Genomic DNA, 12,329 nt, shown 5'->3' on the forward strand with positions numbered 1-12,329 from the left:
GAAGGCCGGAATTGGAAGGAAGTAAACCAGTTAAATGTGTTTTGTTCAGGAGTGTCAACTTTCCTTGCTGGGTGATCCAAAACATGGGCTATTCTAGAAGAAACTTCTAGATGCAAGTAATCCCCGTCTACTTACCACCTTGACCCTTTAGGGAAGGACATGATAGAATATGGTTCTGAATAACTGGGTACTTCTATGTAGAAGGAGCGAAATGTAAGCACATTTTGTATCAATGGTGATTTTTATTGTAGGGTTTTTATTGCAGCGATGGCTTTTTAATTGGAACTACAGAATGCTTTTGGTATCACTAATCCTAAAAATGAACAAAAAGATGATCCGAGACTGGCTTGAAAGAGGAGCCCCGATGTAAGTGTGCACGTGTGTGTATTGACTGATTTCTGATGTAAGGGACATGAAAAGCTAACCTGATTCATTTGTTTTTAGGGGCTCTTGGCTTTGGGGCCTCAGTGCAAGTCCATTGGAAAAGGCAGCTGCAACAATCTAGTGGTCACCAGCAGTCCCATGATGGTTCAGCGACCTGGGACCCAGTTCACCTCCAGCAAGCCAGGTCTCTACAGCATGCAACCAGATCAGTCCTAGCTTACAGAGGGCAATGAATGCTGCCAACCTGATATACCTCCTTCAGATACCAGGTCTCAAGTTACTTTTTTTTTCCCCCCTTCTTACGGTATAATCACACCCCACAAGTGTTTTCCCTCCCTTCCTGAACACATGCGCGCACACACACACACACACACACGCACACTCACTCACTCACTCACTCACTCAAGCAACTCTTTGGATTTGAGCTTTGTAGGGGAATGCATATAAAAACTAAGAATGTGTCATAATATCATCTTAATTGGGAAGAATGGTTTAATACCTGCTGTCTCATAGCGCGAGTGAAATTAGTGCCCAGTTTGAGATTTGGGGGCCTTAGTGACTAAGGCCTTGTGTGTAAATCCGGCAACTCCTGGGGAGGGCTGGGTCCTGTCATGGCTGGAGAAGCGAGACGTGCCGTGCACCTCTCTCTGAGCTGCTCATTTCTAGGGTGTGTGTGCGGCAGTGTCCCCCAGGCTGCTTTCTCCTCTGTTTTGTCTGTCCACGCATCCGCATGTCCACCCAGATATCGATGAAGTACCTACCGTCTGCATAATGCCACAGCTGAAGTTTAGGGAGACGGTAGAAGTAAAGATAGAAGTTACCATTTCCAGGCTTTACCACGTGTTCGGGAAGACACGCTTTCAGGTACGAATTACACAGCATTTCACCACAGTGCCTCCTCTGGTGCCAGAATATGTGGCTCCAGTAAGGGCTGTGTGTCAGTCTCTGTGGGAGAGAATCGAATACGAAGGGGCAGTCACCCCTGCGGACAAATCTTTGTTATCTCTCAAGGTCGATATGATAGGGAACCGAAAATCAAAATACCGTGCAATGCCTAAAGTCCATTTCTGTGTTTGAAATGATTGGGTTCATCTTCCTTAAGTAGCCTTCCTTGAGACGCACAATCTGGAGTTTTGCCTCTTCATCCTGGCCCTGCTGTAACTGTGATTTTTGGAAAGGAATTGGACTCTCAGACCTCTGTTCCTCTTCCCGGGGGACGGAATCTGGTGACGTGTCTCACAGTCGTGGGGGCCCGTTCCTCCTTGCTCTCCTTCCCCCCCCCCCTTCCCCTCTGTCTCTTTTCCCTCTCACCTGTCTGCACCGTCCTCCCAGCCACTGCTTGAGACTCAGAAATCAGAGTTCCCGGATCCTTTATTTCATGCCAGTTTTTCCATGAGATGGAAACTTGTTTTTCACCTGAGAATTTTTGTGATGGGAAACTGCTGCTGTCATTTTCCCATCGATGATTATGCCTGGAGGGACTCCTCACAGTTGCTGAGTATTGCATGTAAAATTAACTGTGCTCTGGGATAGGTGTCATTGGGAAACCTTCAGCTTCCCGTCTGTAGCAAGTCCAGCACATGCCTTGAAGGCAGAGAGTCATAATTAATGGAGAAAGTGACGGCAGGCAGGGCACAGGCGGCCTCAGCCACGCACCTGATGCAGTCCCTTTCATGGGTCGGCCAGAGAAGGGTCATTATCTCAGTGTTTTCTGGCATATCTGATTCCTTAGCATAATTTCGTATCCTTAAAGGACAGCATCTTAAAGGTGCATTGACATATGTTTTTGGACTCTGTATTCTGTGAGTCCTTCTATGGAAATAATTCTTTGGCAGGGTGAGCAAAGGAACAGGAGTTGGGAGGTGGGGTGGCTTGGTGAAGTATGGAAATTACTTTTAGCAATTTGGGAAGGTTGCATTTATTTGTGATCCTTAAGTTGCTTTGTGTGTTCCATCAGAGGAGAGAAAGGGTAGGAGGCAGCCGTTCAACTTGAAGGCATTTTGCTGTCTAGAGATAAAGAGAAGACGGAGACAGAATCATCTGTGTGTTTTATCCACTGGAGACATGCCCGGGGGAAGTGGGTGAGGGGGAATGAACTGTTCAGACAGAGCGATGGCTGTCCTATAGAAAGCTGTAAAATTTATTGTTTTCTCCTGATTATCTATGTAGTTGTTATTCGTGATGGAAAATATGGAAAAGCACAAGTAAATGATAGTTCTCCGGGACCCTACCACCCACAGGCGACCGTGGGGGGGATTATGAGACACACCCTTCCAGTTATGTGCAAACACATCATCAGAGGCCTAGGTTTTTCTTTCCACCAAATTGATCTATAATTATCTACATAGTGTTATAATTACCTTTTTTTTTTTTTTAGTTAATAGAAACACTTTGTTTTGTAATAAAAACCTTCAGCATCATATAATGGTTTCTTCCCGCCCAAGATTCCATTTTATTTTTTTTTTAAAAACTAGCATTTTTATCAGTCTCTTATTACTGAGCACTTTTAGTTGGTTCCCTTTGTTTAAATATTATAAGTAATACTTTATTGGCTCGATTTTGTAAGTCTTCTGTTGCATATCTCTGGTTATTAGAATAATTTTTTTTTAATTTGTAATGTTTATTTTATTTTTGAGAGAGAAAGACAGTGTGTGAATGGAGGAGCGGCAGAGAGAGAGAGAGAGAGACACGCACACAGAATCCGAAACAGGGGCCTGATTCTGGGAACCAGGAGATCATGACCTGAGCTGAAATTGGATGCTTAACCGACTGAGCCACCCGGGGGCCCTGGTTATTAGAATAAATTCTTAGAAGCAAAGTGTCTGAGTTAAAGGAGATGTACAGCTTTGAGGCTTTTGCTATGTATTCCCAAATTGCACTGCAGGAAAGGTCTACCCATTGATAAACTCACCAGTAGTCTGAGAGTTTCTGATTTCTTATTAAAATACTAAGTTTTATTGTTTTGGTACCTTTTGCCAGTTTGGTGTGCAAATTGTTACTTGATCTTAATCCGAATTCTCTTAATGATTGATAATATTGACTAATCCCCCATAGATTTACTGTGTGTATTTCTTCTTTGGACCTTATTTGAGTACTTTTCTTCCGGAGTGCTCATTTTGGAAAATGCACTGTTCTGTAGCTTTGCTGGGTTCTGTTTAATCCAGGATGCGCAACGTGCCCTGATGCTGCGTATTTGCCTCTGTCAGTTTCCCAACCATTTCTGACTAGCCCCAGTTACTGACAAATGCAAACTATACCTTACCTTCTCGAAGACCCAGCAGCCATTCTTGGTTTAGACATTGCCAAAACTCTGTAATACAGAGTTTTTTTGTATTGTGTGTATTTCGTCTAAAATGGCAAGTGCTGATAGGATAGCCTCCACAGTGGCTCCACGTGCCAGTGTAGTAAAAGTTGGGCCACAGGAGAGATTAGACACTACTTGCATGGGTTTTGTATGTGTTTAGCTTTCCTAGTGCATTCACATATATTGCGATTCTGCATTTTATGATTGAATATTCATAAACCATCTGCAAGTATTATCTCTCTTTTATAGATGGTAGAACCAAGACCCATAAAGTCTAAATGCTTTGCCTCGTGTCACTTAGCTTGTTGTCGGTTACAGAGTGCGACCATCAGTCTAATAATGTCATTCTAGATCTGTGATCTAGGTCATACTAGAGCTAGTAAACCGGAGATACTTGGAGGTGATTACTGGTGGTGGAGTTTCTTAGGGTTTCCTTTTGGGTTGGAATATCTCCACAAAGCTCAGAGGAGGCCAAGGGGATTGAGGATGGACTCTGGGCTCTCGGTAAGTTCTAGTATTTTATAAAGTCATACTGCCTTCAGATGGAGTGCTAATTCTTCTGGGGCGTTTGCCCATGCTCATAGATGAGAACTTAAAGATAGACTAGGGCTCGTGTTTCCCATGTCGTATATAACATATATTCTCTTGAGGATCAGTTTGAGGAAGTCAATGTGATCTGTAAGTTAGTATTTCTTTTGAACTTGGTGTTGAACCAAGCCATCCAGCTTGGCTATCACACCCCTTATGGTGCCATGAGGGTTACTAAGCTCTTGCCTCACCAGCCACCCTGTTTCACTGATGGAGTTTCTCATAATGGTTTTATTTGGTTTGAGCTCTGTCTCTTTCCTGTCCTATAGAGCTCCAAATTAACCAGTCACCAGCAATAATACCCATAGGAGCAGGTGAACATATGGAAATGGAGACTGTCTTGTATGGTGATAGATCCACAGCCCTTTGTCAGTTTCTTCCCCGTGGGCCTGGTGTGCCCAGCATCAGGGGCTATAGGAGAGAGTCCTTGGGACTCTTCTCACGGTCATTTAGCGCCTTGTTGCAGAAGGAGAACAGAAAATGTGGGTTCTAATCCTAGCTTGTAACCTTAAGCTTGTTATACCAGGTCTGTGAACCAGGCAGAGTATTCTGGACCACATTTGGGGTATGATGTGGACAAAACGGAGATATATGTGATCCGGCTAGGTGACTGCCTGTCCAAGGCGACTTCATTTGTATTTCCATAAGGAGTTTCTGTGTGTGTTTGTTGGGTATCAGTGGGGGGAATTGCACAGAACCTCAGTTTTATTCTCTGTAATATAGAAGTTATTTTAAAAATCCAGTTTACTCACCTCACAGGCTGTATCACATGTGATTATGTGCAGGGAAGATGCCTTGTAAGCTATAAATGATGGTGACATATCATCATACTGATTATTCACCTTCTTAATCAACAGTTTTTGAAAACTTATGATATATCTCATAGTCTGGTGGGTACCAGGGAGACGAAAATGATCCCTCATGTGCAAGGGTTTTGGATTTCACTGAGAAGGGTAACACCCACAGATGCCTATAGCAGAGGCTACATTTAAGGCACAGTACAGACAGTATACAACTTCTTTTGGAAAGAGGTCTCTTCTGAGAGCTGGTGTATTTGGGAGAAGTTTCATGGATTAGAACTTTGAATGATGGAAAGAGCTGGGTAATTGCACATGGGGGAGATTGGTGGCTAGGCAAAGCTCATTTGTTGGAAGTTTTGTTCGTATTAGGTGTTTCATCTAGAAGAGTGAGTTCTCTGCTCGTATTATTGCCATAGAAAACAATATAGCATTTGCTTTCTGGAAAGTATATGGTAACTGTCTTAGGAAACTGAGATGTCCGCAGAGCCAAGGGACGTGCCTGCGTGGGGTTATGATCAGATTTGAATCATGCCATAATTAGGTGTAATTTGGCAAAAATAAGAAATATCTCTCGACAGTGGAATAAATGAACATGTCTCACTGTAGGCTGCCCTCAAACTGAATAATGTAATCTCACATGCAAAGTATATGCGGGTGGGTAAAAGACCTTCTGCCCGATATTCACTGCTTAAAAACCTGAAATGCTCCAGTATGACAGTGACCAGGCAAATGGACCATTTGAGAATGTTCTGTAAACCTTCTCGACCTCAGGGTGTAAAGCAAAGTCAGTTGTCTTTGCCTCATATATGACACGACTACTGATTTGGCTTGGGTCAGAAAGCAATTCCGGAATCTCTCTGGGGAAGGGACCAAAAGGCCCTTGACATCCCATCACCAGGAGCCCTGAGCTGATTTCTGCAAGGAGTCCTTGCACGCTGCAGGTGTGCGGGGGGAAATAATTGAAAATGTCCGCGGGGAATTAAAAAAAAAAACAAAACACGGATGGTTCAGAAACCACTTTGGGGCTTGCAAAAGGACTTCAGCCCGAATATAAAAATGGGGATGGTGAAAAAAAAAAATCTGTGTCAAGGGCAACTGGACGTAAATTCCTGCTGTGTTTGTCATTGGTAAACATTACTTCACTCGATGGAAACATCACATCGATAACGGTGTTATCTATCACCTTATCCTGTGCATTTGAGAGTCAAGATGTTTTCTTACTGATATCTCATACTTGTAGGAAACAGTGTTCCTGGCTCCCATTTAGTGAGAAGGAGCTGGAGGAACAGATGGGATGGGAATGCTTCTCTCCTTTCCCTCAGTTCTTTGCAACAGGTTGCTGTGCCACAGCTGTAGTATAGTAAATGGGTTCGTTCTGGGAAGAGAGATGCTCTGTTGAGTATTTCGTTTTGGTTAATTTTTGGCGGGGGGGGGGGGGGGGCAGAAAAAAATCTCCGTAGAAAGCCAGTGCAGGTACATAAGAATGAGCCAGGTTTTTCTGATAGATACCCTGTCTGCATCAGGAAATCAAGTGAGTGATACAGCTAACCTCTTCGTGACGAATTTACGTCCAAGGGTTGGACATTTCCTTTCAACGCTTTTTAAGGCAGTGGTGTCCCAGTAAAGCGAAACGAATTTTCAAGTGGCCAGACTACGTTACAAGCCATTTTGAGATGCAGGTAAAGACTGTGACCCATGGGGCATGTTTCGTAAAGGGTAAGAAGAACAGGAGACAGATTGTTGCCAAAGTAGACTCTCCTAAATGCAGAAAATCTGCTCTTGGTCCCAGGGCTGCTCTAATTAAGTACAGGGACTCGCGGAAAACCCCAGACTAGCAAGCGTCGTTAAGCCCTGCATGGCCCAAGTGCATAATTCCAAATAGGGCTTGATTTTTCAGGCTGTCATTCCCTTATGTATCATAGCTGTCTTTTGTATATTTTCATTTCCTGCGTTGATTTGATGTTGTCACTGAGCGCTGAGGGAGTGAGTTGCTATCTCTTCAAGAAATCTTTAGAATTCCTGACCATCAGTGAAATGTTGTGAAATTAGTATTGGGTCCCCTGGAAGACCGTTTGACTTTGAGGATTCACTTCTTTTCCCCCCAAATGAAGCACGGGTTTCTGTTTTACTTAGCCAAATAGAATAAGCTCAAAGGGTGGAACTCTGTTTAGACTCGTATCCCCTGCAATGTCTATCTGTAGTGTGCTGTGCACAGTAAGCGCTTAATAAATACTTGCTTATTTGGTTTGCCATGAAATGGCATCAGTAATTATTCCCAGGTCTCTAAATTTTTCCCCTGACATTAAAAAAGATATTTAAAAACAAAGCAAGGGCTATTTATTATCATTAAAGTATTAAGATTATTTATAACAATAGATCTTTTGTTTTGTGATTCCAGTGAGCATTAGCCGCTATTGTTCTTCTTGGTAAAATGTTATTTACCTGGAACTAAAAGCCTTGGGTTTTATCTTAGCCAAAGAATGTGTGTTTAGCCGAGAATGTAATTAGGGGAAATACTTAAGGGATTGTCAATGCAGTGTTCTTTTAGCTCTTAAGCAATCCATATCCTGCTAAAATGTTTGTCTTTTCCCCCCCCTTTCTGGCTGCTGTTCCAGGTCCCTTACTTCTCGTGAGTCTTTGGCGTCCACGACTTTGAGTCTGACGGAAAGTCAGTCGGCCTTGAGCGTGAAACAAGAGTGGTCTCATGGCTACAGGGCTGTCCCGTCGCTGCCCTCCAGCCACGGCTCCCAGAATGGCATCGATCTAGGGGACCTCCTTAGCCTTCCTCCGGGGACAGCCATGTCCAGCAATAATGTCTCTAACTCACTGCCGTCCTACCTTTTCGGCGTGGACAACAGCCACTCTCCTTACCCGAGCCCCCGGCACTCGTCGGCCAGGTCCCACTCGGCCCGCTCCAAGAAGAGAGCGCTGTCCTTGTCCCCGCTGTCCGATGGCATTGGGATAGACTTCAATACCATCATCCGCACCTCGCCCACGTCGCTGGTGGCCTACATCAACGGGTCGAGGGCTTCCCCGGCCAACGTGTCCCCGCAGCCCGAGGTCTACGGGCACTTCCTCGGCGTGCGCGGAAGCTGCATCCCCTCGCCGTGCTCGGGGCCCAGCGGCCAGAAGGGCGTGCGGGGGGCGGGCGGGGGCGGGGGCCCTGCGCCCCCGGCCTACGGCGAGGACGGCGCGCTGGAGTACGAGCGCATGCAGCAGCTGGAGCACGGGGGCCCGCAGCCCGGCCTGGTCGCCAACACGGTGGTGCAGCACGGCCTGCCCGACCCCGACGGCCAGCCGGCCGGCCTGCTCAAGACCGAGCGCCTGGACGACTTCCCGGGGGGCGCCCTGGACCTGCCCCCCGCGGTCCCGCTGCCCCCGCTGCCGACAGCCCCCCAGGGCCCCCCGCCCCCCTACCACGCCCACCCACACCTGCACCACCCGGAGCTGGGCCCCCGCGCCCCGCCGCTGGCCCTGCCCCGGGCCGCGCTGGACGAGGACGGCGACGTGGAAGACGCGGGGGGCAAACACTGCTGTCGCTGGATCGACTGCAGCGCCCTGTACGAGCAGCAGGAGGAACTTGTGCGCCACATCGAGAAGGTTCACATCGACCAGCGCAAAGGGGAAGACTTCACTTGCTTCTGGGCCGGCTGTCCTCGCAGGTACAAGCCGTTCAACGCCCGGTACAAACTGCTGATCCACATGCGAGTCCACTCCGGGGAGAAGCCCAACAAGTGCACGGTGAGTCTCCTCAGGGTCGCGGGGGGTCGCTGCAGGTGCACGGGGGTCTTTCCGAACTTGGCCGCCAGTCGGAGCTCCTCCTCGGGTTTACGGAGTTTGGATACGTGCGGGCCCAGGGATCCACGAAAGGCGACTTCCCTTCAGCCCCGGGACAGGAAAGGTTGTTTTAAATTATTAGCGGCGGTGGTCTCTCTCCACCTCTCGATGCTCTTCTGCGGACGTAACGTGGTCCCAAAACGTCAGGGGGAGGTGGATATCGGCCGCGCGGTCCAGAATCTTGGAAAATCCCTGCCTCCCAGGCACCAGCTTGAAGTTGCTGAAATGTGCAGGGCAGAGAAACACACACTGCCTACCAGCGAGCTTCAGCTTTTTTTCCAAAGCAAATAGTCAGTGATTTTTTTCCTCCCCTCCAATAACTGGGCGAGCGCTGGGGTTGGAGGAGGGTGTAGTTCTGATATTTGGAAAGGAACTCACACTTAGCGACTTGGCTAGTAAAAATGTTGCCGCATACACCCACACCGCGGCACTCCGGGCTTGTGAGACTAGTTAATGATTTATAGCCGGCATAACAACACCCAGGGGATACCACAGAAGCAGGATCTCACAGGATCTTGCTGGATTTTAAGGAGAGACAATTTTGTGGGGAAGTACAAGAAGAAGGAAGCAAGAGGGGACTTTGGTGTGGAAGGGAGCGGGCGTAGCGTCTCTTTCTCCCCTGCCTCCCCTTTTCACGACATCGATCCTGGAACTGTGTCTGTTTCTTGGCAAAACTTACTATTTTTGAATAATAGGACCCTTAAGTGATTTCACAATCATTTCACACCTAGCAGAAACCCTGAGGGTTTACAAGCAGGACATCACCCTTGGGATCATAGGGCAGCTTTGCACAATCTCAGACAGCTCGCTTAACTCTTTGAAGGAGAAGGACATGTGTTTTATATTAGTTTAGATGGACAGGACTATTTCTTTCGGAGTTAAAATCCGAGAATTGTAGGTGCTCCCCGGATATTGGATATGCCGCCGCTCACCGAATGCGTGAAATGTATAAATCATCTCGAAAAGGAACTGATTCAGACCCTGGCCAGCGTCGCTCCTCGCTGTAGTAGGTCTTGATGAGAAAGAACCTGGGCCACGTTTGTGTTTGATTGTAGATTGGTCACGTTGTCCGATTTATGTAAAAGCAAACCAAACAGGTGATAGCTGTAATGCAGGTATTGGAAGCACCTTTTTACTATCCAGTAGGTATTTCTGAAAGAGTTTTAAGAATTTCTGGTGCAATGAAATTGCATTTCTTGCCGTTACCTTCTGCCCCATGTTGCGATTTTTCTTGAGGAAAACCAGAAGCTGATACGTTGTGGGAATGCCAGGTTATATGAGTGAAAAGAATAATTACATTTCAGGCAGCAAAACCTTGCTCTGTCAGTAGGGTTCTGCATTAAAAATGCCAGAAAGAGACAAGCAATTGAAGGCAATTCCATTTACTCGGTTTGGAACACACGGGCCTATTGCAGGCAGGAAAGACATTCGGTCTCTGAAGGAAAACAGTCCAACCTTTTAGTTCTGACTAATCCTGGCTGAAAATAGTTTGCTGGATTTGGCTTCGCTGAAATAAACATAAAGGCTTGAATTATCCAAAAAATATTTTTTGCATTGCAAAATTAATTTTTGTGCAGTCGGGTTTCCCCATTTTCCCACTGTTCCCAGACTTTGCAGCGGCGTATAACTTTATAAAGTTGACTTTTGCTAAAGTGCATGATGACTATTAAAAATAGAAATACTTCGGTGAAAGAATAAGCTGAGAGGTGAGCATTTGCAGACCTCTGGATAGCTTTTCATTGTATTATTCAGGATGGGTACGGGAGATGAATTCTTTTCTCCCCTAGTCTGCGTACTTCCCACTTCTGGATGGAACCAAAAAGTTCAGATTGCCAGATTTGATGCTGGCCTATCAAATCTAGACCCACAGCGAATTAAGTCACACATGCTACAGTGCAAATGTATTTATACAAAACAGCGTTTCTTTGGAGCCGACTAATACTGCAATTCTAGTCTTGGGACTGTATGTTTTTTAGCAGGAAGGTATCCGTTTTCATATAAAACGTACCCAGTGTGAGCGCTGTGTCTTTCACAACTATTATGTCGCCGTATGTCATCTGCTTGATTTGTAGGGTTCTAGCTGAGGGGCAGCAAATACCTTTGCTGTGGAGCTCGGTGGTCCACTCAGGCTGTGGCCACGGGGAGAAGACGCCGTACTTAACGTGGATACTCATCTGAAAGGATGCATTTTCTGCCTTTTGCAAAACCAGTCTCTACACTCTTGGAATCCAGACACAAAGAATTGTTAACACTGAAATATTTCATCTCCCACTGCTTTGAAATCTGATGGTAGTTGATTCAAAGCTCCAGATGGTTGCCAAGTCAAATGACCACATTCATCTCTTAGAGACATGAAGTGATCTTTGGGTTTTTGTGGCCGTGTCACATGCCACAAAGGCTAGGAGCAGCTTAAATTATAGGCCCCAGTTCACTTTTGTTTCACGTATGTTTAACTGCTCTTAATTTTCTCTGAACCGTAGTTAGAGTTAGTCATCATTTTCACTCACTTAGCTTCTTGACCCAAGAAAGATGTGATGACCCAATTGTGTTTGGTGACCATGGCTACAAGCAGCACACTGTGCTTCTGGAAGTCATGGTGGCAGAAGGGTGTGTGACGGGGCTATTCAGCGACAGCGTGCTTACGGTAAGAGACTAGCGCCGGTGTTCTCTCTGGATGCCACATTCCAGCTCACGCACGGGGAGAACGTGCTCTCAGAATCTCTGACTGTAACTCGTCTGTCTCACCCAGAACTCTGGGATCCGGATCACTCTGGATTTGAGGTGGCAGAACGGGGGGAGGATTGCTCATTTATTATTTGGTTAACTTACTGGAAGAAGAGAACGGTTTCTTTTCTCTTTCCCGCCCAAACAACTCCACCCTTCTCTACATCTCATTCTTCTTCTTCTGTGGAAAGCCAGACCGGCTGCTCTCTTTCCAGGCCTGGCCCCGATGACAGAGATATTCCCAGCCAGTGGCAAGGGCCTGGAGAAGGGAAGTCCTCGGCGGGCAATCAGACAGACAGACCCGCCATTAAATCAGAAACCGGGATATGGCAACGTTATATTAAAAATACCTGAGTCCGCTCACTGCCGTCTACTAACTGAAGCCATTTCTAGATGCTGAATCATTCTGTTTCGACCTTCCGGATGGTAGACCAATCCCAACACTGATGAATCTCAGATTTCACCAAAACTTTTGAGCATTCCCAGGTACGACTGTGCTGAAGTCTTTTATGTTTTTCTGAGATGAGAAGGGTTCGCTCACTCAAGTCAGAACAAGTCACGGAGCCTCAGAATTTCTTTCTTTCTCAAACCTCTGTTTCACTGTCCTCAAAAGGCAACATAAAGTATCATCCCAAATTATCGATAGACATTAACCATCTCTAACAGCAGCCATCGCAATGGTTCCAATAGAG

At 46.2% G+C, this 12,329-nt stretch overlaps 1 protein-coding gene across 1 annotated transcript in view; it reads left to right on the forward strand.

The window, feature by feature from the left end:
* Positions 1–507: 507 nt before the first annotated feature.
* GLIS3 (GLIS family zinc finger 3) overlaps positions 508–12,329 on the forward strand; it is a 298,713-nt gene continuing 286,891 nt past the window's right edge. The window contains 4 exon segments of the mRNA XM_053907755.1: positions 508–537; positions 539–629; positions 632–653; positions 7,692–8,817. Of these exon segments, the coding sequence (XP_053763730.1) occupies positions 523–537; positions 539–629; positions 632–653; positions 7,692–8,817 (1,254 nt within the window). The 5' untranslated portion in view covers positions 508–522.

This window comes from Panthera pardus, unplaced genomic scaffold, assembly GCF_024362965.1.
Source record: "Panthera pardus isolate Hobbes unplaced genomic scaffold, ASM2436296v1 HiC_scaffold_20, whole genome shotgun sequence".
In the NCBI taxonomy this organism is placed as follows: domain Eukaryota; kingdom Metazoa; phylum Chordata; class Mammalia; order Carnivora; family Felidae; genus Panthera; species Panthera pardus.